Below are 22947 nucleotides of genomic sequence, written 5' to 3' on the forward strand. Positions count from 1 at the left end.
TGTCACCGATATCTGCCGATTTTTTTTCTGCGAAATGTTGTACGCACACACTGCACATTTGCGTACGATGGCGCGCCTGAATTAAATATTGAATACGCATGACGTCGCACGCAAATCTCAGCGTCTCTTAGAACTCTAAGCCACTTTGTTTTTTCTGCGAAATGTTGTACGCACACACTGCACATTTGCGTACGATGGCGCACCTGAATTAAATATTGAATACGCATGACGTCGCACGCAAATCTCAGCATCTCTTAGAACTCTAAGCCACTTTATGCACAAGTGCGGCGTCACGAATCATGAGGTAATATTACTCGAACTTCTAGTCAAACGGCGCGCGCATCCGCATCTATCTATCAGATCAGCAAGCACGGCTTTTTGGGCGTCGTAAAGCGTTTCCAGAATAAAAAGACAATTCACCCCAGCGTCGAATAGTAGAAATAAGGGGGTATGGTGCCAAAGGCCCTATCTTTTACGAGCATGAGATCCGTTCTCGCCGCGCAGACATCGAACATAGACGCACTACTCGAACGCATTGGCACAAGAGACGACACGCGGCGTGAAGACCTGCCATGGAACATGGCGACGCAGCAAGTGACAAAAAGCGTCGATACACAAGGTACAAGCACTGCGTACAACAATACACGCTTTGTGCACACCTGACCAAACGGCCCGAAAGGGGCATCCATGTTCAGAATGCCAAACATGTATCGCTCCGTTCGTACCACATGAAACACATTAAAACAGTACTGTCTTTCGGGAAAAATGTTCTGTGCACATAGAGATGATACCCAAATATTCCAGTGAACGTACTCGAACTCGCGCGTACGCTCTGAATAGACCGAATTCTTCGTGCAACCAATTCTGCGAACTCGCATAGTTTTTGGCTCTGATCGGAACCAAAGTGATACCGTCATCGCTGTGTTCCGGCATGCGCAGGAGGAAGGTGCAGCACAGTTTTACCTCAATTCGCGTATGTACATCCTCAGAGATTTCTTGTTCGACTCCCACACGAAGAGTATCTATTCACTCATTTACCGGCTGCTTTTGAGGGAACGTAGCTGCCGCCTCGCACACTCACGCGCGCTGGATGAAAGAGACAGAAATTGGCCATCGAAACAGAAAAATAACGCAAGTTAGTAATCGCCTAAATGTCAGATTCGCAAAAAAAAAATGAGGCGGACCGAGTAGTGCACGGCAACAAGTCACGCGATTCAACAAACTGCTGGTTAACAGAGTCCCACTCGGCCAAATAGATTCTCGGCACAAGTGGGTCTGACCCCCTTTATTCAAAGCCCTATACAGCTTTCGTAAAAACGCTACTCGCAGAGGAGAGGAAAATAGGCGCAAACGTCAACGTTCGGTCACAGGGAACACGACAAACACAGAGAGGTGAGCGCCACAGACCAGCATGGTATATCTCGTCAACACAAAATCAGACACAAGCACAAGATTCACAACGTCAGTTTTCCCCAACACGTGGGAGATAACAGAAGTCATCGACCAACTGACCGCAACACCGCAAAAAAAAAGAGAAACAAGACGCAAGACATGTAGCCTAGATTCACAGAGCTGCGCGCATGCAATTGAATTGTACGATCTTTCGAAATGTACAAATATATGAAAAATACCGTTACACTGATTGTGTTCTTGTGATGCAACGCCAATAGAGACTCCTCTTCTATTTGTAGCTCGACCTGGTGAGAAGCCTCTTTTCCGCGGCGGTGGTGTCCTGCCGCGCGCAGGAGAATGCGTGTGCCGCGACCAAGAGCACTGCCACGCATCGCTAGTAAAAAATACCGTTAGAGTACCATTGGAAATTGTCGTATCTCTTCGTTCTCCAGTTACCATAGCTCAGGAATATCAAATTTTCGAGCTGACAAATGCACTCTTGGTCCGAAAAGTTGCGCATAAATCGCTGTGCCAGAGACTCAATTGCCTGATAGCCACCTATGCTGCACGGCAGCTTTTGAGTATTGCCACACATAAACATGATTTCCACCATCTGTATAATCCGGTCGGCATACTTGCGAAGCTCAAAAAACCCATCGATAAATAGTTGCTTGAACAGCTTGTATTGGGCGCTGTCGACTCCGCCGAGCACGTCCACGTACTCCTGAGTCAGCTTGAAGGGCGCGTTCTCGAATCCCATCGAGCCGGGGGAGTTGAAAATCAGGTATCCCCAGTCAATGTGAATGATGTAGCCCGTGTTGTCGTCGATAAGAATGTTCCCGTTGTGACGGTCCTTGAGCTGTAGAAGGTAGCAAATTAGCGAATAGGCGGCAAGCGATCGGGTGAAATTGATCCTGGCAACTTTGTACTCAGGTGAATGAGGTCCGTTCCACTTTCTTAGAAAATACTCGTTCAATGTGATGTTGTTGTTGTATTTCTTCAGTTGATGAACTGAGAACGTATCCACAAGAGGCTCAATTAAACAGGAATTCCCATCAAGGACGAACGCTTCGTAGGGCACCAAAATCAACGGAAGATCGCTTGCCTTGAAAATATCCGCAAATTGTCGAACGAGCTGTAGAGACAACTGTTCCTGAAGGCAGTCCTTGCCATACTTGACAATCACGCTCTGGAGACGCCACCCGGTATAACCCCCAAACGGCGAGTGCAATCGAATGCGCTTTTCCTTGGATCTCCACAGCTCGCGCAGGTGCAGCGTATTCGCATTTTGAGGCTTGGACAACAGTTCCTGAATGTCGGCAGGCTCTCCGGCCAGTTCAGACGTGTTGTCCTGATTCAAAAGGGAAGTTGTCGAGCCGTTCGTCGTTGTCGACAAAGGCGTTCTAGCGTTCTTCAAGGACAAAGAAGCCGGAGGCGCCTTGGGAGACAAAAACGGCATATAGGTCAACGCCAACATCTCTAACAACGGATCACCGCAATTCATGCCTAGACGGTTTCTTGTATAATTCAGAAGCAAGCTCCGATTCATATGCCTATAAGACGATTGATGGTAAATTTTCAGCAAGTCGGACACTTTTTTCCAGCGAAATTTCTCACTCATGCGCGTCCAAATAACACTTTCTCTAAACAAATGTCCTTTGAGCCTCTCAGAGCCCAGTCGCGCATCCACGGCCCTGAGCGACTTTTCTTCGAACGCAAAATCAGTCGCTAAATCATCCCGGGCCTCCCTCTCCAGCGGAGCTAAAGAGATCGTTTCGAAATAGATCATGTACGGTGCTCGAACTTTGCTCTTCAAAACGCTCGCCTCATGTTCCGGAATCCGCACGATGCTGTAATGAGGCTCGTGACTCTTAGAAAAGGGCAAGTATAGTCCAGGCATATAAATGGACTGCTTCGGGTTTTCGCCAGCGGAGCTCATCTTCATATTGAGCTCTCGGAGATAAATGCGAAGATTTTTGGCACGAGCTTCTTCAGGAGCCTGTAGCAAACGACTGCCAATGTCCGACAACTCCTTAACAAACCTCTTGATGGACCAAATGTACTTGTACCGTAAATTGCGTACGTATCCCACGTTCTGTCCGGTTACGGATATTGAGTTTCTCACCGACCCAACAAGCGGTTTTTTCGTAGGCAGGAGGGATCCGGAGTGTCGCCTTCGAATTGGGAACAGGGGAAGATAGCTCTTACCCGCGGATAAGTCATCCACCGGCGACTGCCCTGTATTTCGGACCCTCTTATCAGATGAGAGAAGAGGCACACCCAATAGATTGAACGACGTCGAATCCAGCTGAAGAAACGTGTCGTTTGTAGCTCGGTCTGAGCGTGAATAAGGTACTGCCAATTCGAGATCGAGGCTGGCCAACGAGGTTTTTGTCCATAATTCTTTACTCGATAATCCTAAATGAGAACACGGAAGCTTAGGTTTCTCGCTCATCTCTGAAACGCTAATATTGGGCAGGGAACCGCATTTGCCGGATGCTTCGTAAGTCGGAGGACTTACACCATCTCTCTCTTCGACCTTGTCGTTCTTGAGTGATGATGTTGAAGATTGTTTGTCCCCCTCGGCAGGATACTCCTTAACGCCATCATCGCTTGCTTTTACCCTCACTGTCTCAACAGCCTCTCCTTCTTTATCACGGCTGTCTGGCTCTTTTTTCAAGTCTGTCTTGTACGCCTCGTACCTAACCTGCTCGTCCTCGACTTTTTCGAAGCAGCAATTCATCGACTCCGCTTCTTCTTCATCCCCTTGACAACACCAGTCAAAAAAAACGGGGTAGGATTTGGGCATGTAGGTCTCGTCGTCGCTCATCCACACTAAACTGCTATCTGAGTAACTTTTTTCGGCTTGCACCATAGCGCTTCTGCGCTCCTTCTTGGTTCCACCTTCAGTATGCAAGGTAATAGGGCTAGCGTTCTTACCCAGCTTTGGTCTGGTACCATCAATTGCGGCCAATTGTACGGCGTACCTCAGGTTCCCGACCCGCTCCATGTAATAGCCCGAGTCAGGTGTGGAGACGGCATCTAGCAAAAAATCTGTTTTGAGCGCAAAATGGATGCTTCGGGCGCACTGATCCAAAATGAACATTTCGAGCATGGCGATATGTCGAGGCTGGTAAACAAGCAAGATACAAAGCTGTGGGAGGTAGAATTCGACCTCAGAGACAGGCATCTGGTAAAGCATAAAACAGCAATAGTTGCAAAGCGCCAAATTGCTATTATTTCGATGAATGGCAGAAATGCACGCCCATGTGTCGTGAATTTCGAATTCTCTAAATAGGCTAATTGAACTTTTTGGTCTAGAACTCTCGATCGCCCGCTCGGACTCCCTGCCATTTTGTTCGTGATCTACAGAAGCCGAATCTACGGTCAGGCCGTCATGGGATTTGGCCGGTTTCGGTGTAGAACTGGTCGCAGCAAAAGTAAAAAGACTTGCTGTTAAACCGAACATAGTAAAAAGATGTTACATTTATCGTCGCTGCAATAACTCGTTAGCCATGTGGTGAATCAGTAAGCAGCGCACGACCAACACCCAGTCTGAACCAAAGCCTGAACTGAATAAAAAATTTGTGTTCTTTCCGCACATTTTCTCTCTAATTCCACAATACAAAGACATCAAGCTGCGAGGACCTCTGAAAAGCTGGCCCGTATATGGGACTCATGTGTGCTGCGAATAGGGGTCGGAAATATCTAGGCCAAACCTGAAACTGGAGCCTGAAAGAGGGAGGCGCAATACTTCGAAGTGCAGTGAAGGACACGTACGCTATGCACACATTTACAAACTGGCAACCATGCTAGCCGTATTGACGGTAAATATACACAACTATATTTGTCGCGGTGATGCGAACGGCGGCCCAAAAAAAATAACCAGATGGCGTATATAAAATGGAATTGTGAAGGGAAATTGACGCTGATAGGCCTGAGAGAGCATCATCGTTGGATGGTTTTTAAGAGGTAACCCCGTCAGGGAGAGCATTAACATAGGTTCTCAACTCAAATAAAGTGACTGCGTCCTTCTTGAATTACAGTTTTTCCGAGGTTGACCCAGACGATATAAAACGGATTTGCTGAAAAAAGATGAATCCCGGCATCTCAATACCCCGCCAAGATACGAAGTAAGCCATGTCGACACTATGCGGAGACACGCGCATCGTATATCGTATGTAATACACACGTTCTACACAATGTACGTGTACATATATGTATATATATATACCTCTACATATTTAGAATATATATACGTGTGCTATCTGCAGTATAAACACACGTGGCACGCGTATTTCTCGTTACCAGGTCTGTGACTGAAGCTGTCTGATGATGGGACTTCGATGTCTGCGATTATTTACTGGGGCATACAGAGGATCGCGCGCGTGAAAGTCTAGTACAATAAAAAGCACAAAACTCGTACTCAACCGTTACACAATGGCCAGATTCTAGTTCTTTGCTGAGGCACATTTCTTTTGCCATGTGCATCGATAGTGTGGTAAATTTTTCTCAGTTCAAACATTTTCCTTTTCACTGCAAGAAGTCTGGTGTGTTTTACACTGTTATATTGTGTCGGCTTAAACACGTACCCTCGGTTGAGAAGGACATGCAAGAATATTATAACGCGTCGAACCGGAGTTGTCCTCTCGAAGTGCCATATTTTTTATTCAGTGCGTTTTAGTTGGGCACTGACTCTCGCATCGTTTCAATAGCGCCTGTCACTCGGCAGTATCTATATGGCTAGAAACGTCGACCCTGAATACAACTTTTTTCCTGGTCAACAAGATCCATCTCCTATCGCCCGTCAGAGAGATGAATTTCTCTTACCCGAGCCAACGATGCCGAATTCAACCACGTCGCCCAGCTATGAAGTACGCGAGAGATTATGCATCGTTTCAATGTGACTGTGAAAATGTGGGTTTAGCTGTCTATCTTGATATTTTTTCACGGCGGTAGATAATCTAAAATACGGTCTTTCAGTCACGGTCAAGCCTCTATGAAAGCCGGGGCATGTCATGTTCTTTATAACACCACTTTTTTCGTTATAGAGTTTAGATTACGATGAACTGGAGAGTGAGCTGTCGATCAGCAATGCTATTTCAAAAACCAAAAAGGCATGTTGATGTGCGCTCTGTGCGCGCGCTAAAAAGAGGTCTCATGTGTGTGGTATGGAAGGGCGAAAATTTCCTTTTGCTTTCAACACCCTCTCTCAAAGTGGTTCGTTGAGACAGATATCTGGAAAAGTGCATGTATTTCAGACGAATTTTAGAGGCAGAGACCAGCCCCGTCTTCCGAGTAAAACTCGACTGACGTCTTTCTTAAGTTTTTTAAAGTACAAGAGCTTATGCGCTGGTTGATTGTTTTGATGATTGGTATCGTGATTGCTGTGGTTGGAGTTTTTATGGACGTATTGATTGTGCTATTTTGCGATATTCGTCATCGAGAAATGATGTTCGTTTATAATCGTTACAATCACGCATGGCTTGTAGGTTTAGTATACATCGTCCATAATTTGGTACTTTCGGTGGTTGCGTGTCTGCTGTCACTATTTTTGGCACCGCAGGCTTCAAAGGGTGGCATTGATGAGGTGAAATGTTATTTGAATGGAATTAAGGTCCCACATATTTTTCGGATCAACATGGCCATTTCTACTTTCATTGGGGCGGCTTGTATTTCTAGTTCTGGATTAGCGCTTGGCCCGGAGGGGCCTATGATTCATTTGGGAACCATCGTTGCAGCCGGCGTGTCGCAAGTTAAGATTCCTGCTATTTTTAAATCTTGGAGTTCCATCATGAAATCTTTTCGAAACGATCGCGAGAAACGAAACTTTGTGGGCAGTGGCGCGGCAGCCGGCATGGCAGTGGCTTTGGAAAGCCCTATGGGAGGCAGTTTGTTTGCTCTTGAAGAGGGTGCTTCCTTCTGGAATCAAGCATTGATTTGGAAAAATTTTTTTTGTAGTATTGCCAGCGTCTTCTTTGCTAACATCTTATTGGCTGTGATTCGGTATCCCCACGAAAACTCCCAATCTAAGATCGGACCTGTCGATTGCTTACCTTCAATACCCTTTCATTCTTGCACTTTTTATTATTTTCCGCTTATTTTGTTATTAGGCGCAATTGGGGGACTGGCCGGAGCACTGTTCAACGTCTTAAACACAAACCTGATGAAATTTAGGATCAAGTATGTAAAAAAAAAAAGTTTGAAATTTTTAGAGGTACGAGAAGAGTTTTGTCCAAGATCGGACCGACTGCACAATACTTGGTGTAAGAGATGCAGCGGAACGATAACGTATCCAGGGAGTGAAGTGATTTGTACATATACGTACGCGTGTGCGTCAAGACTTTAACTTTTGTGGGAATAGACGAATTATCTATACGTGTATGTGTGATATAGGTGTTGTGCATGTCCTCTGTCAAAGAAGGTAGGGCTCCAATGGGCGCAGCTTCCCTTATCTTACTCAAACACAGTGCATTATTTGAGATTTTTTGGGAATATCCTTGTGATAAAAAAGCACCCTGGTTTTTTTACGTGCAATAATTTAACAGTTTTTTCCAACAGCTTGTAATCACATCGATCTTGACAAGTTTAATTGGTTTCTTATTGTCAGCCTACCTCTACAATTGCTACCAGATAAAATCCAGCAATGACTCAAAATCTCAAGATGATGGAACCATATCTTTTTTTTGCCCTGCAGGAGAGTACAATGACATGGCTTCGATCTTTTTTCTGGACCAAAAAAATGCATTTCGTCAGGTTTTATGGAACAGCGATAGCTTTGGAAATAGAACGTTGTTTTTGTTCTCTTTGGTCTATTTTTTGCTGAACACGTGGGCAGTCGGCCTGTCGGTTCCTCATGGATTGCTCATGCCGACTATATTGAATGGAGCAGTGATCGGGAGGTTAGTAGGTAATTTAATTGGGAACTGGTTCCCCTCGAAGTGCGTGCAGCCGGAGATGTTTGCGTTGATAGGCGCAGCGTCGTTGTTGGGTGGGAAGTCTCGAATGACCATTTCCTTGACAGCCGTGTTGATTGAGTCGACAAACAACATAGTGTACGCGATGCCGCTGATGTTTACGTTGATGGTGTCGAAGTGGGTTGGAGATTGGTTTGGTCCAGGTATCTATGATTCTTATATCGAAATCAAGGGCTATCCATTCTTGGATTGGGAGCCGCATCCTGCCTTGTATAAATTCAAGGCGAAGCAAGTAATGGGTCACCCGGTGCAGACTTTTTCCTCCCGCCCGTTGGTGAAGACAGTTGTCGATACGTTGAGGAAGACGACGCACAATGGCTTCCCCATTGTGACAAAGAGCGGTGTTCTTCAGGGTCTTATTCTGAGAACTCAGCTCTTGACTTTACTGAAAGAGAAGGCGTTTTACAGCAGCGTGTTGGTTCGAAACTACTATCCATCTGTCACCCTGGAATCATTTATCAAGGATTATCCGAGATACGATAGCATAGAAAACATTATCTTAACACAACAAGAGGAGAACATGCGCATGAATTTGGTTCCTTATATGGCATCTAATTTATTTGTCATGCACCAGGATGCGTCCATGAAGCGATTATTTGTGGCATTCAGGTCGCTGGGGTTGAGGCATTTAATTATTGGTACGCACGTAAAAAGAGGTGTTTGGGAACGGAGAGGGTTTGTGCGTTTTTGTCTGTCTGCGCTTCTTTCCCTTGTATTTTGACCTGGGCGCGTGATTTGCGATGTGGCATTTATCAGCTATGGAGCGCGCACATTTTGTTATATTTGGGCGTGTTTTGGCGGCCAAAACTTGGGCTATGTCGTTGAGTGTTTGCGAGTCAGGCAGATTTTTAATCGCGACGCTTTTGATAGGAGGCGTGTAGCAGGTGTGATTTTAACTGTTTCTGTGCGTGGTTTCTCTAACCCGGTTTTCTAAATTGGTCTAAAAAAAAGTCGACAAGCACAATGTGGTAGTTGGGATTATAACTAGAAGTACGCACAAATCTATGCTATGTATTTTTTTATTGAAGTGCTGTTCTCTGACTCTGTGTTTTGAACGCTTTAGAGGACCTTTTCCTTCAGAGGCTATTAGAGAAAGTTCGAGAAGCGGACGTTTGATCCTTTGGAAGTTTCTATCATTGAAGGGATGCTACGAGAGCGGGGTGAGGAGGAAGGGGGTTGTTTGAGTTGCGTCACCTTAAACAGATGGTGTCTACGTGTCGCGCAATAGACAGATATGTGCGCAGAATATTTTTGTATGAGTAACAATTTTACAAAAGGAGAAATCCCGGTTGTTTATCGAGCCAGTCTTGATTATGTGCAGTGTGTTCTAGCTGCTGAATGGCGTTGGCCAGGGTGAGCATAGTGTGGTAATCTAGTTGACTAGAGAATTCATCGAGCGACAGGGATTTATCTATTAGGCCGGAAACGGCGAGGTACAGTTTTGCATAGTCGCACTGATTGGATTTGGGTAATTCTCTGGATGGTATAGGGTCCCACACAAGAGAGGGGTGAGGAGGCGTCGAATGCGGTAGATTTTCGCCGTGGCGTGTGTATGTACCGTACATATTGCGCGTAATAAAAGGTGGGTGGTACAAAAATTTTTTATTGTCATTTTTGCCAGAAACCGTTTAATTCTCTATTTCGGTTTTGTCGACTCTGTCAACTCCCGCCGCTTCTGAGATTTTTGATCCACTTGGAGGGGTTGGAGCTGGTTTTGCGCTCTGACTGGGAGCTGGTCGAAGTTTTTTTTTTTGGTTTTTTTCTTTACAGAGGAGCGGATGGGTTTGCTGGACTGCATCTCGTCCGAGGGTTTGATGGCGACGAACATGTTTTTGGGGGGGTGTTCGAGGGAGAGCGAGGGGGCGTAGGCGGGGTTTCCGAGTGGGTTGGTTTGCACGCGTTGCGGAGGGAAGGGGGTGGGTTGGTCGGAGGAGGTCGGAATGGTCGAGTTGTTTGACATGTCGAAGAACTGTGTTTGGTTGTGAATTTGTAGGTGGTCTTTGTTGGTTTCGCAGGGGAAGTAGGTTTGGAGGTGCGGATAGTTTGGGGCGTACGCGGCGAATTCAGAGGACATGGGCACGCCGAACGTGACGGGGGTTTGGGGGGTTGAAGTTTTTGTTTTTGAAGGAGCAGTAGTAGTTTGGAGCCAATCGGTGGTTGAGTGGATAGGCTTTGTTTTCGCACGAGTGTGGAGTATATACAGTGGTTGGTTGGACGTGTTGTATCTTTTTCGATAGGTTCGAGTCGTCCATGGGCGTGAAGACGATGACAGGGGGGATGTAAGGAGGGACGGGGACGTTGGGGTCTGTTTTCGCGCTGTCACTTTTTTCTGACCGTGAGTTTTTGGACAGGGACCGAGGCGTGATTTTCCAGCCGAACATCATTTCGCTCATCCCGCTGGAGGTTTTCGAGGGGGGATTGCTTTGAGTTGGATTTTTTGGATTTGGTGCTAGTTTTTTTTTTTTTTCTTCGAGTCTTTGGGAGGAGGGATGTCCGAGGTTTGCTTGGTTCGGGCGTGAGAGGAGGGGATCCGTTCCACTTTGTAGGCGTTGGTTTGAGGGGGTTCTGCCATGTCTACCGATTGCGCGGGGGCGCCGTAGGTGTCCGGACGGGGTACCGCGGGAAAGGCCGTTGAGATGGGTGGCGAACTGGGCTTTTCTGGGACAGACTGAGCGCATATGGAAGTCGGAGAGGACGACAGACACGTTTCGTCAAGCACTGGCGACTTGCCGGAGACGGTTTGGAGAGCGATTGGGTCTTGGATGCCCGACAGCGGCGATGTAGCGGAGGGAATTCTCTGAGTAGAGGGGTTGATGGGGTTGGAATAGGGCATGGTTGGGGGGTGCGGTTGCTTGACGCTGTTGTTTAGTTGGTTGGAGTTACATTTGTGGTTTGAATTCGAGTTGGTTTGGAGGTTTACCTGTGACTGTGGGATGATGTAGGGTTGAGGAGAGATATGAAAAAGTGGGCAACTTAGGTTGTTGAGTGTGGGGAAGTATATGTTGTTTAAGCCGCATAGAGCGTCTTCGGGAGTGCAGGCGCTGAAGTTGTTGGGTCCAGAGCTGCCGAAGCTCGAAGCGCCTATGCTGCCATTGAAAACATCTCTATTTGGATAACTGTTGGCGCCAGCGGCGCTGTATCCGAAGCTGCTAGACGACAAGAGGCTTTGAGACAGTTGGGCACTGCCGACGGTCGATCCGTTCATCAGTCCTCCCACGGGTCTGCTCACGATGCCATTGACAGGTCCTCCCCATGAAGCCGTTTTGGAGTTGGCTGGAGACAAAAAAGTTCATTTTGGGCCCAGGGCTGAAGTTGGCGCCGCTCGGGTAGCCGAAGTTTTCGCCGCCGCTTACGAAGTCCATTTATCGAGGGGTCGCGGCGAGGACCAGGAAGATCGTGCGCGGGGCCGCAGGGAAAGTTGAGGTTTTTGTGTGAATGGAAAAAAAAAGTCTTGAATTTTTCAGGGGAAAAGCGTACGCCTGCTAGGGGTGAGGAGGCACGAAGAAGTGTACGTATATATGTTTATATATTACTGTGTCGAAGAGTCTGTGCTTGAGGGGTAGGCGGGTGTCGGAGAGACAGTTGTAAGGGGCCGACAAGATGTTTCGTCGATATAACGTGCATTGAACGACAACTTTTGAGTCTCGGGTGGGATTTTCTCCCTTCGGCCACGGCTGTTTTGAATTGTATCTGCACAGATTTGGAGGGAGTTTCAAGTTCGAGAACGTTTTATGGGTGGGTGGAGGCGAACGTGGGTTGTGGGGTGAGGAATACAATCAGGAAGCAAATAACGTGATCGCAGAAAAAAAGATTAAATTGGAAGACGCGGTATAAAAAATTGTGTCAATTTCGTGCGGTACGTTGAGTAGCTTCTCGGTGTATGAGGCACGTGAAAAGGAACTGATCTCTTTCCTCTCATTTTGGGGCGGTTTATATGAGCGGGGTGCGTGTTGTTCGGACGATAGAAAGGCTAAAAAAGCAATATTTCGTTGCCACGAATAAAAAGGACCTCAGTTTTGTTCTTGAACGTGTTTCACTCGCGTTTTTTCTGAACGGTATTTTTGGATACGCGAGCATGCTTCGACTGATGTGAGTTTTCGATAGAGGAGGTGTGCGGCCGAGCCAGGAGGCTCGCTTTTGACTCAATCCCAGCGACTGACGCTCGTTCATCAAAGACAAGAAAAAAACAAGTCCAAAGGCCGAGTTTCCAATAATAGCAGTGTTCCTGGACTTCTGAAAAAGACTAAGGCGACGCTTTCGACGGGGGATCTGAGCCAGTTGGTCAGACTCCCAAAGAACATAGACATCGACGAATGGCTAGCGATCAACAGGACGTTCATGCCGCTTAGGTCGTGTTTTCTGCTCGCGTGACTCTTCGTTAACTTCTTTTTTTTTTTTAGCGATTGACTTCTTCAACCAGATCAACTTGATCTATGGAAGCATCACCGAATTCTGCACGCCTCGCGATTGTCCGACCATGTCGGCGGGCCCGAAGTACGTTTTGAGAGTTCGTTGAGCTGGGAGTGCGGACGGTTCACTAAGACTCACATCAGGCACGAGTACATGTGGTTCGGGGACAAGACGCTCAAGAAGCCCGTCAGGTGTTCTGCGCCAGAATACTTCGACTACTCGATGACCTGGGTTCAAAGCAAGCTGGACAACGAGACGATTTTTCCCTCTCGAACCGACGTTCCGTTTCCAAAGAACTTTTTCACGGTCATCAAAAGCATTTACAAGGTGTTCACCTACATCTACGCGCACATCTACTGCCAGCACATCGACCGGGTTTTTGAACTGGGGGAAGAGGTTCACATCAACACGAGCTTCAAGCACTTTTACTACTTCGTCACGGAGTTTTCCCTCGTGGACAAAAGCAAGTTCAGCCCGCTGGCCGACGTGATACAAAACCTGATCGACGGCAAGAAGTCCATTGCCGCGCGTCCAAGACTGAAAAAAGAAAAGGACTCGAGGCACTGAGCCCCCCTCCGGGGGCCGCGCCAGCCGTTTGCCAGGGGGAAAAAAAGCGGATCGCTCGAAAGGTACACCCATACACGGGAACAGTGTATGCGTATTTATTGCGGGCAGGGTGTGTGTACATAGGGTGGTGTCGTCAGTTTGACAGGGAGGACTGTGCGGCCAAGATGCGCGACAGGAGTTGCGAGAACTCGTTTTTCTCTTCTTGGGACATGCAGAGAACGCTCGACTTGCTGAACTTGTCGAACTGGGCGTAATACGGGGAGGACTGAGGAAGGAGCGTTGAGTCGCGTCTGAAGTGGTCGATGAGGGTTTTGGCGACTTGGAAGGTGAGTGCGGAGCGAGGGTGTTGGAGCCAAGAGAGGAAAGCTTCGGAGGCTTGGCGGAACAGAGTCTGGTCGAGGACAAGGGTGGAGGATATGAGGGACACGAAGAAGTCAGGAGTGGGGCGCAGAGACGCGGACTGCCACAGTTGAAAGAAGTGGTTTAGCTTGGAGGGGGACTGAAGGTGTTGGCAGGCGGTGAATACGAGCATGAACGTGACGATATCGGGCGAGGGTTTGGATGGAGGGGGCGGGAGAGTTGGGGCGCTTGAGCAGGACCGACGGGGCGCGCGAAGATATTGGTACAGTTTTATAAAGAGGGCGTTTTTTTGGTCTTGTTTGGATTTGACGTTTTCCCAATTGTACTCGTTTTCGAGACATTGTAGGGCGTCGCTCCACCTTTTTGACTTGAGGTAGACGGAGACGAGTTGGTTGAGAACGGTGGGAGAGGCGGAGAGGAGGTTCTTTTCGCGCAGGGTTTCGAGGAGTTCTTTCAGTTTGGCCGCGTCTGAGCGCTTGACGTGTATGGACCCGATGTGTTGATAGGCGTGCAAGGAGGGTTCTGAGGCGTTTTCGATCATTTCTTCGAAGAACAGCATGGCCTTTTTGTCTTCGTGAGCGTTGACGTAGGCTTCGAGCATGTGGCTGCAGGTTTCCGGAGTTGGGCGGTGGCGAAGTGCCAGGAGTTGGTCGAAGCTTTCTTTGGCCTTGGTGAGGTTTCCGAGTTTTGACTGGATTGCCAGGTACAGTTGGTGCTGGAGGATCTTGTCCTTGTCGTGGCGCGTGCGCACGCGTCGGATATAGCGATAATAGAATTGCTCGGCTTTGACAGGCGAGTCGGTGTGTATGTAGTAGTGTATGAAGAGTCGGAATGGGTCCCAGGGTAGGTGCCAGGTTTTCCTCTTCGGCTTTGGCGAGTCGAGGTCGGACGGAGAGGTGGGGGCCGAGGGGGTTTGGTGATGGGGGTTGGAGTTGGGGGGTGTTTGGTCGAGTTGTTCGAGCCTGTGGGTGAGGGAATTTATGAGAAGGTCGAAGTACCTAAGGGCGCTTTCTTCTTCCTCGTTGGACAGGTGGAGTGCGATTATGCAGGTGAGTTCGTAGCAGCTGGGGTGTTTGTGCCCGGCGTCTAGGAACAGGTTGAAGAACTGGTTGGCTAACTGCAGGTCGTTGTTTTTCAGGCAGTAGGAGAGCGTGATTTGGCAGAGTCTCCTCATGCTCACGTTCGACCCGCCTCGCTTGGTGCTGGCCTTGAAGTGGAAGACTCGGACGAGGAACGTTTCCAGAGCGGCGTAGTTTTTCTGACTCAGGTACCCGAAGACGGCCATGCGGTAGAAGTAGGTGTCGGCTTGAACTCGAAGTTCGCGTAGCAGGTTGAACAGCATCGACAGGCGGTCGCGCTTGCCGAGGATCGCCTCGACCAAGATGAAGGAGGCGACGATGCGGGGGTCCGAGCGGACGGAGGGGGTCAGGGAGGAGGCCAATTTGGCGCATTCGCACTCGGAGTGCGAGAAGAAAGAAGAGTTGCCGGAGTCGGCGGGCGTGAGATAGTAGTACGTGTTGACGGCGTAGCCGTCGGACCGATCGAAGGGGTCGACGCTGTTGAGGTGGTTGCTCGACGGTTTCGCCCCTTCGGTCGAAGCGTCGCGTTGATCGTTGCGTTGATCGCCGCGTTGATCGTCGCGTTGATCGTCGCGTTGATCGTCGCGTTGATCGTCGCGTTGATCGTCGCGTTGATCGCCGCGTTGATCGTCGCCTTCGTCGACGCCGTATCGCTCGACGATTCGGTCGAAGACGGCGCCCATCTTCTCGAACTCCTCCTCCTTCAGCAGATGGAGCATCAGTTCGTTGTAGAAGGCGCTGTCTAGGGAGACGGAGGCCGAACTGTTCAGCACGTGTTGTTGCGCGAACGCCCATATCTTGTCCGAGCGCCCAGCGCGCTGCCAATAGTAGAGGGCGATTAGGCATGTCAGCGAGTCCCAGACCGCGCGCTCTTGGCGCATGCGCGAGAGGAAGCCCTCGAAGACTCGTTCGGACGCGCAGGAGAAGTAGTGGTGCAGAATCTGGTTGTACATCGTTGTCGTGACCTTCTTTTCTCTAATTGCCCGGTCCAGGCATTTCAGCGCCGCCGACACGTTTTTCAGGCCGAGGTGCGCCTGCAGCAACAGGTTGAACGTCCACTCGTCCGGCTGGAACGAGTCCTCTCCCGCGAGGCCGGACACGCTGGCGTAGAAGTCCAACACCTTCGCATAGTCCGCGAAATGATTCATCAGGCCCATCACCCTGTTCAGCTGAATGGGCGACGGCGGCTTCTCGCCAGAGCGAACCCCAGCCATGATTCGCTGATACTTGCGCCGGAGCTGAAAGTAGTGCATCTGAGACTTCACCTTCTTCGGCGTCACCGAATAAATCCTAGACATCGATCGCGCGTCCAAAACCTGCCCGGACGAAAACAGCCCAACCGCGTCCTCCAGGTAAAAATAAATCTTCCTCGGAGAAGAAATATCGACCGAGTCGTCCAAGAACCTCTCTTCCGCCACCCGCGCATCAAAATCCTCCTTGCCCTCATAATAACCAGGCGACCTTTCAACAAACCTCTTCTTCGCGTCGGCCCGAGTCTCCCCCTCGCGTCCCTCCGCGAACCGAACCCCCCCGCTCTTCTTCTCCTCCTCGATTCCGGACCCGTACCTGCGTACCGAGACCCTCGCGCCCGCCCCAGCCAACTCTCTGCCTCGCCAAACCTTCGCCGTCACAAACCTTAGAGATCTCGCCAAAAAAAAAAAAAGGGCCCCGCACTCTCCCACCTCCTCACACATACAATCCCTCGTCGCCGTCCGCCCCTCTCGGCGCCCCTCTCCCCCCCCACGACCGCGCGCAACCTTCTCATTCCAACCGCCATGCTCATAGCAGATCCACACACACAAAAAACCATCATGACACGCCAGCGCCCAACGCTCGCCCTCTCCGGACCTGCTTCAGAGTGACAATACACCGCTCAACCAAACCGCCCTTTTTTTTTTTTTTTAGCCCCAATTTCCGCAACCCAGCCCGAACACGCCCACTCTCCCCCCCCCAAAAAAAAAAAAAAAACCCTCTCACACACTCTATACACAACTATTTCACGCCAACTTTTTTTCTTATTCACACCTCTACTCTTCTTGCACGCCGCACCACGCTCTCATCCCCCTCTCTTGTACCTCTCCAACATCTCCCTCTCCTCCTCCTGCTTCCTCCTATCCAACTCCTGCCTGTTCTCCGCAATCCTCCTCTTCATCGCCTCCGCCTGTTGTCTCCTCGCCTCCTCCTCCTCCATGTACGCCCTCTTCTGCTCCTCCTCCTCCGCCCTCCGCCTCTCCTGCACCAACGCCTTGTTCCTCTCTATCAACTCCTTCAACGACGGCTTCCCTGCCTCACTCTCCTGCTCCCTCGCGTACAACTCTAGCTTCTCCTGCTCGAGCCTCTGCTTCTTCAACTCCACCTCGCGCTTGTGCCTTGCTATCGGCGGCACGTTCGACGCCCTAAACTCCTCCTTCATCTGAGCACCCCACAACTCCCTCTCTAGCCTCTCCTCGTTCAACTTCGCCTCTGCCCTCCTCTTCTCAATCCTTCTAGCCATTTCGCGATTCCTCTCTTCTAACAACTTCTGCTGCCTTATGTACTCCTCCTCCTTCTCCTTCTCCTTCCTCTTCCTCTCCTCCTCGAGCTCAGCCTTCCTCCTCCTAATTCTCTCGCGCATCTTCTCCTCTTGCTCCCTCTGCTCCCTCTGCTCCCTCTCGTACGCCTCCAAACGCCGCGCCTCCTCCTCTTCTCGCTTCCTCTTCACCTCCCTCTTGTGCGCCTCTAAACGCTCGTTCGACAAAAAAAACTCTCTCTGCGCCGTGTCCATCTCAGACGCTCATCATGCACAATAACCAAAAAAAAACCACTTCGCTTTCTCTTTTTTTTTCCCCTCTTTCCCACTCCCCCCCTTCTCCCACCAACACAGCAATCCAAAAAAAAAAAAAAATGCCCCATATAGAGAAAATCAAGCCGCGGCTCTTTAACACACACATCTAAAAAAAAAAAAAAAAAACCGCGGTCTGCATCCCCCACTCACTTCTTTTCCTTCTTCTTCTTCTTCTTCTTGTCCTTCTTGTCCGAAGTCGCCATCTCCACCAACCTCCTCAACGCCTTCGCCTCCAGCTGAACCACGTGGCTACTCTCCTGTTCCGAACGCTCCTTGTCCGAACCCTCGCTCTCGTCGCTATCGGAACAAATCCAGTCCAAGTTCAAAGGCTCCTTTTTACCCTTCTTCTTCTTCTTCTTCTTCTCCTCCTTCTTCTCCTTCTTCTCCTTCTTCTCCTCCACCTCCTCGTCCTCCGACCGATGCCTCTCTTCCGCACGCTCCCTCACGCTGCTCTTCTCCTTCATCCTCAACATTCGCAACAGCTTCCTGATCCGACGACGCTCGTACCGAATCGCCAACAACCTCGCCTCGTGGTTCCTCTTGTAAAATTGGTTGCCAAAATCCAATAACGCCGGACGAGACAGCCAACTCGACCAGTCCGACGACCAGACGCACTCCTTGGCCTCCGAATCCTCCTCACTCACTCGCGAAACGCTCTGACTCCCCTCCAACTCCTCCGTCGCGGAATCGCCGCCTGCCCCAACACCCCCCGACGACCGACTCAGCAACGAGTCTGAATCCTCCTCGCTCTTCCCCTGCCGGCCGTAAAGACTGCGCCGACCCCCATCATGTCTATGCACCCTGTTCTTCTTGATGCTCTTCTTCAAACTCTTGACTCGCAGCTTATGCAACTTCTCCAGCAACTCCCTAGACTCGCTGTCCTCCGAGGCATTCATTCGAGCCACCCATGACTTCCCAAGCCTCGTCTCCAACTCCCTCACCTCCTGCTGCAACTCGTACAAATATCGAAGCTCCCTCATGTCCATCCTCCCGTGTACCGACTCCTCCTCCTCAAACCTCCTCTTCCCGCCTTCCCCCCCCCCAAACTTCCTCCTTCCCCCCTCCTCCTCCCTCCCCTCCTCCTCCCTCCCCTCCTCCTTCTTCCTCCCCTCCTCCTTCTTCCTCCCCTCCACCTTCTTCCTCCCCTCCACCTTCTTCCTCCCCTCCACCAGCTGCAACCCGCTGCGCGCGTAAATTCGGTCCATCTTCGCGCAAACCTGCGACAGACACTCCAGCGGAAGCAACCTCAGCAAGAACTTGCACATCTCCGCCCCCTGCTGCTCTATCGCCCTCATGTACTTCTGTTGCACCGACCCGTCCTGCGCGTGCACCGCGCACGTCCCAAACGGCGTCAACCCCTCCGACCCCGTGAACGACGGCACCACGAACCCAAGCTGAAACAGCGCCATCGCCGCCTTCGACATCTCCGCCAAGCAATTCGCGCCCTCCGACTGCACCGTCGAAAAAAACGACGCCACCTTCCCCTTCAAAAACACCGCGGACGACGATCCAAGCGCGTCCAGCAACACCTGGTAGTGCGGCGAACTACACAAAAAAAAAAACCTGTCAACAACTTGCGTACAACTATCGCCCCCCCCCTCCTGCAACGTACACTCGCTGATACACTATCGGAAACCCGAAAAAAATCGCGTCGTACACGTTCAACTCGCTCACCTGGAAGTCAAACGCCGCCCCCTCCAGCGAGTCGGACTCCAAACTCGTAACGCAAATCAGGTGCCCCCTGTCCAGCTTCGTCCCGACATACCGTCGAATCGTAAGGCCGAATCCGAGCGTCCTAACGTACTTTTCGAGGGACCAAACCAACTTCTGCACTGTAGACAAAAAACCGGTCAACTCGCGCTCCTACCAATCACGCCACCGCGCCCCCCAACCCCTCTCTATCCACGCACTCGGACTCTGGGCCTCCCCCTGAAAAATAACCAACACGTTCGAGTCGCATAGCAGGGACGACTTTTGTATCCCCTCGCTCGAATCACCCGCCCCCTGACACCGATCCTCCGACGTCTTCCTGATGGCACCGATGCTGCTCTCTTCCCCTTCTTCCATGAACTTCTTGCACAGCCGCCGAACTCTGTCTGGGCAAATGTACCGCCAAATGAAAAAAAAAAACGTCGCAAGCACCGAAAATAATTTCGAGCGAGCAAGCGCGCATTCCCACATTTCTGGGAATCGCCGGGCACGACTTCGCAAGTGCGCGATCATCAGTGGACGTGAGTTGCCCGGCTGCGGAGGGGGGATGTTCGCTTCGAGATCGAATTCCAACTGGCGAAAACGCGGAGGCGCGGAAAAGCAAATCCAGCAAAAGCAGAGAAAAACTCAAAAATTCGGGGACAGCGTCGAAAAAAAAACACAACACCCAAAAGAGGGGGCGGGGCGCAGACCTGAGCAGGCGCAGTCAAGCAAGGAGAAGAAAAAAAAAAAAAAGAAAAGAGCACCACATGTGTATAGAGACCACATTGTCACAGGTCAACTCGAAACAGCGACACGATCTTTAGCAACTCCCAATGTCTCTTTCCAACGAGTCTAGTCGTATCCTGCCAGCTCTGGATGACATATTTCAGGGGAAATGCGTCTTGCACGACCAGCTTCCAGAGTGCGAAGAAACCTTTAAGCTGATGCTGGAAGGTGAGGAGGAGGCCGAGTCCACGCGTCATGGCCCTACAAAGAAGAGGAAAAATTGACCCTTTTTTTTTTTTTCCTTTTAGAATCTTTGCTTCACTGGACACAAAACAAGGTAAGAGGCGTGTGGCTGACCATTCCCTCCGAGAAGGCCAGCTTCATACCCATCGCGATTGAGGTACGACATAGGGGCGCAACTCGTGCGTCGTTCTGCCTCCCTGCGCGTCATCATCCAGGAGACAATAACCACCTCTCTTATTTCAAAAGAACAAATTTGTGTTTCACCACGCGAAGCCCCATTACGTGACTCTGACTCGGTGGCTGCCTCAAGACGAGCAGAACAAACTCCCGAACTACGCGTTCACCCACGTGGGCGTCGGCGGTTTCGTCCTCAACGAGAAGAACGAGCTACTCGTCGTCCGCGAAAAGTACGCGCACCAGACTGCCAGTTGGAAGATCCCAGGGGGCCTAGTGGAGGCGGGAGAGAGCCTGATTGAAGCGGCCATCCGCGAGGTGCTCGAAGGTATGGCGTGCGTGCTTCGATGAGCGCATACAAAAAAAAAAAAAACGGTACACTAAAACTGCCCTCTTAGAGACGAACATACAGACATGCTTCATCAGCATCATTGGGTTTCGGCACTGCGGCCGGGACAAATCCGGGGACGCCGACCTCTACTTCGTCGTCCGCCTCAAGCCGACCTCCTCGTCCATCACCATGGACTCCAGCGAGCTCGCAGATGCCGCGTGGATGCCCCTGAGTGAGTATCTGACTCACCCGTTAGTGCGCCCGTTCAGCAGAGAAATAGCCAAAATCTCCGCGCAGAGGGTCGCGAACGGCGACCTCGGATCGGAGCTGAGACTGGCCGAGTTCGAAGACTGGCCGAGAGACAGTGACGATGCGCAGATCTATTTAAATCACTTTTAATTTTACGAAAAAAAAAAATAAAATAAACAGTTGTCTGTATCCGCCGCCCCTCTGTAAATGAGCGGCGCAGAGTTAGATCGCTCGAATGACTTGGCCCTCAAGCGCGCGGCGAGGAAAGCCGAGATTCAAGCTTCGAAAGTAAGGGATTTTTTTTCTTCCCCACTCTCCATTGCGCCTCTGTGCAGAATTTAGCTCGATACATCTCTTATGCTTCCCCCTTCTTTGCGGAAATCAGGACGCGTTGTGCCTCTCTAGGGGGTTGCCCCCGGTTCAGAACCTTCTCACCCTCTCTTTTTTTTTTTTTTTTTTTTTTTAAGGTGAGTAGTCGTGCAAGTTTGTTCTTGGTCGCGACAAAAATTCCGATTGTCCGGCGCTGGGATGCGCCGCCCCCCTTTCTCTCGCAGGAGCCGCTCGATCGCATGCTCGAACACGAAGTGGCGGATTCCTACGACTGTCGCGCCCTGCTGAGCTCTCCCGTCGACGCGTCCCCGCCAAAAATCGGCCAGAAAATTTCTCAGTACCGATCCGACCTGAATTTTTTCCGCTTCGGCGTGCTCGTCTACCTCTGGGCCACGGGTCTGGGAGAGAGCAGATGCGTGAGCTACGTCCAGCAGAAGATCGCGCTCATTCGCGTCGACTCCGAAGCGCAAGTGGCCCCGACCCAATTCGAACTCGAAAAGCAAAAATATCTGGATGCCCTGAGCAAGAAGCGCAAGCGACTAGCGCCCCCGCACAGGGACGTCCCCCTCCTCCCGGACCTCGAACTGCTTAGGGATTCCGCCGAGCACAAGGACGCCAAGTCGGACCAAGAAGTCGACCTGTTCGCCTCTCAGTACTTCCAGATCCCATCCTGGACGACTCTGTGGCGCCCCGGCGGCAGGGTGGGCGACGCGGCGGACGCCTGCGGACGCGGGTCGCGAGAGGGCTCGGCGGAGCAAAACCCGCCCGCGAACAACTGGCCGAAGAAGAGACAAACCGCCCCCGTCGAGAGAAAGAGCCGCTCCGAACACCCCGCTCGCGCCCAGATAGAAATAGAAATAGAGGAGGGCCCCGCCCCGCCCGACGTCTGCGCAAAACCCCCGGAAAAACTAGAACCCGTCACCCGCCCGACCGCCCGACCCGCTACACGCACCATCGCACCCCACCCAAGCGTCACGTCAGTTCGCACCCGTCGCGACGCCGAGCCCGCTCCTTCGCGCGCCTCGCCCGAGAATGCGCCCGGCTCGCGACTCAAGAGCAAAATAGACCTGATGTTGGAGCGGCTGGAGGCGTCCGTCCAAACAAGGAAAAAGTAACTTTTTTTTTTCGTACAGTGCGCAAAAATGTATAAATAGAAAACAAGACCGGACAAGATGCTAAGAACTGGGGGTATCGCGAGCAAACCCTCCCTCGTAACCCTCCTTCCCTCCCGAGCGGCAACACAGGACCCTCCCCGCGCGCGCGCGCACGCACCTCGAAATCAACAAAGGCCCCCCTGCCTCGACCAACCTTCCCCCCCCCCACCGTACGACGTTTCAAACTGCTTCACGTACACGTCGCTTCGCCCCCCCCTTCTATTTCTCGTTCTCATTGCAGCGCCTCCAGCGCCTCCACCAGCTCTTGCGCCGTGGGCCTCGCCCTAGGATCTCGGTGCCAACACGACCGAATCACCGCCGCCACCGCCTCGTCGCACACCCCCTCCTCTATCCGTAGCGTCTTTCCCTGGATCACGTTCCCGATGATCGTCCTCATGTCGCACTTCTCCCACGGCGTCTTTTGCGTCACTATCTCCCA

At 50.9% G+C, this 22947-nt stretch overlaps 5 protein-coding genes across 6 annotated transcripts; 3 read left to right on the forward strand and 2 right to left on the reverse strand.

Annotated features, from left to right (window-relative positions):
• Window positions 1-1601: 1601 nt before the first annotated feature.
• On the reverse strand, window positions 1602-5657 carry LOC126319951 (phosphatidylinositol 4-kinase-like). Its single transcript, XM_049993665.1, has 2 exons — window positions 5173-5657; window positions 1602-4888 (listed from the first exon to the last, which is right to left on the reverse strand). Exon 2 carries the CDS (start codon window positions 4859-4861, stop codon window positions 1787-1789), a length of 3075 nt encoding a protein of 1024 aa, XP_049849622.1. The 5' UTR covers window positions 4862-4888; window positions 5173-5657; the 3' UTR covers window positions 1602-1786.
• Window positions 5658-7762: 2105 nt separating this feature from the next.
• Window positions 7763-9669, forward strand: LOC126319952 (H(+)/Cl(-) exchange transporter 7-like). The gene is made up of 4 exons (XM_049993666.1): window positions 7763-7773; window positions 7954-9007; window positions 9321-9359; window positions 9433-9669. Exons 2-4 carry the CDS (start codon window positions 8104-8106, stop codon window positions 9483-9485), a joined length of 996 nt encoding a protein of 331 aa, XP_049849623.1. The 5' UTR covers window positions 7763-7773; window positions 7954-8103; the 3' UTR covers window positions 9486-9669.
• A 2740-nt stretch (window positions 9670-12409) lies between these two features.
• Window positions 12410-13346, forward strand: LOC126319959 (MOB kinase activator 1A-like). Its single transcript, XM_049993678.1, has 4 exons — window positions 12410-12458; window positions 12545-12699; window positions 12770-12863; window positions 12923-13346. The coding sequence occupies exons 1-4, from the start codon at window positions 12445-12447 to the stop codon at window positions 13344-13346; spliced, it is 687 nt and encodes a 228-aa protein (XP_049849635.1). The 5' UTR covers window positions 12410-12444.
• Window positions 13347-16788: 3442 nt separating this feature from the next.
• Window positions 16789-17597, reverse strand: LOC126319958 (uncharacterized). Its single transcript, XM_049993677.1, has one exon. It carries the CDS (start codon window positions 17547-17549, stop codon window positions 16842-16844), a length of 708 nt encoding a protein of 235 aa, XP_049849634.1. The 5' UTR covers window positions 17550-17597; the 3' UTR covers window positions 16789-16841.
• A 1923-nt stretch (window positions 17598-19520) lies between these two features.
• LOC126319956 (uncharacterized) lies at window positions 19521-21191 on the forward strand. 2 transcript variants are annotated; one of them, XM_049993670.1, is made up of 4 exons: window positions 19521-20255; window positions 20336-20427; window positions 20517-20772; window positions 20843-21191. In XM_049993670.1, the coding sequence occupies exons 1-4, from the start codon at window positions 20135-20137 to the stop codon at window positions 21172-21174; spliced, it is 801 nt and encodes a 266-aa protein (XP_049849627.1). In that variant the 5' UTR covers window positions 19521-20134; the 3' UTR covers window positions 21175-21191. The 2 variants fall into 2 exon arrangements, with proteins under 2 accessions (XP_049849627.1, XP_049849628.1); XM_049993671.1 differs by having other exon boundaries at window positions 20517-20779; window positions 20843-21088.
• The last annotated feature ends 1756 nt before the right edge of the window (window positions 21192-22947 follow it).

The sequence above is a fragment of the Schistocerca gregaria genome, unplaced genomic scaffold (assembly GCF_023897955.1).
Source record: "Schistocerca gregaria isolate iqSchGreg1 unplaced genomic scaffold, iqSchGreg1.2 ptg000691l, whole genome shotgun sequence".
Taxonomy (NCBI): domain Eukaryota; kingdom Metazoa; phylum Arthropoda; class Insecta; order Orthoptera; family Acrididae; genus Schistocerca; species Schistocerca gregaria.

Excerpts from the sequence above, each read along its gene's own strand:
- LOC126319951 (XM_049993665.1), bottom strand. The coding sequence starts at position 4,861 with ATGTTCGGTTTAACAGCAAGTCTTTTTACTTTTGCTGCGACCAGTTCT.
- LOC126319952 (XM_049993666.1), top strand. The coding sequence starts at position 8,104 with ATGGCTTCGATCTTTTTTCTGGACCAAAAAAATGCATTTCGTCAGGTT. Across the intron at positions 9,008-9,320 it reads GTTGAGGCATTTAATTATTG|TCGACAAGCACAATGTGGTA; the intron begins GTACGCACGTAA and ends TCTAAAAAAAAG. Across the intron at positions 9,360-9,432 it reads AGTTGGGATTATAACTAGAA|AGGACCTTTTCCTTCAGAGG; the intron begins GTACGCACAAAT and ends TGAACGCTTTAG.
- LOC126319958 (XM_049993677.1), bottom strand. The coding sequence starts at position 17,549 with ATGGACACGGCGCAGAGAGAGTTTTTTTTGTCGAACGAGCGTTTAGAG.
- LOC126319956 (XM_049993670.1), top strand. The coding sequence starts at position 20,135 with ATGTCTCTTTCCAACGAGTCTAGTCGTATCCTGCCAGCTCTGGATGAC. Across the intron at positions 20,428-20,516 it reads TCATACCCATCGCGATTGAG|AACAAATTTGTGTTTCACCA; the intron begins GTACGACATAGG and ends TTATTTCAAAAG. Across the intron at positions 20,773-20,842 it reads CATCCGCGAGGTGCTCGAAG|AGACGAACATACAGACATGC; the intron begins GTATGGCGTGCG and ends CTGCCCTCTTAG.
- LOC126319959 (XM_049993678.1), top strand. Across the intron at positions 12,700-12,769 it reads CGAATGGCTAGCGATCAACA|CGATTGACTTCTTCAACCAG; the intron begins GGACGTTCATGC and ends TTTTTTTTTTAG. Across the intron at positions 12,864-12,922 it reads ACCATGTCGGCGGGCCCGAA|GCACGAGTACATGTGGTTCG; the intron begins GTACGTTTTGAG and ends GACTCACATCAG.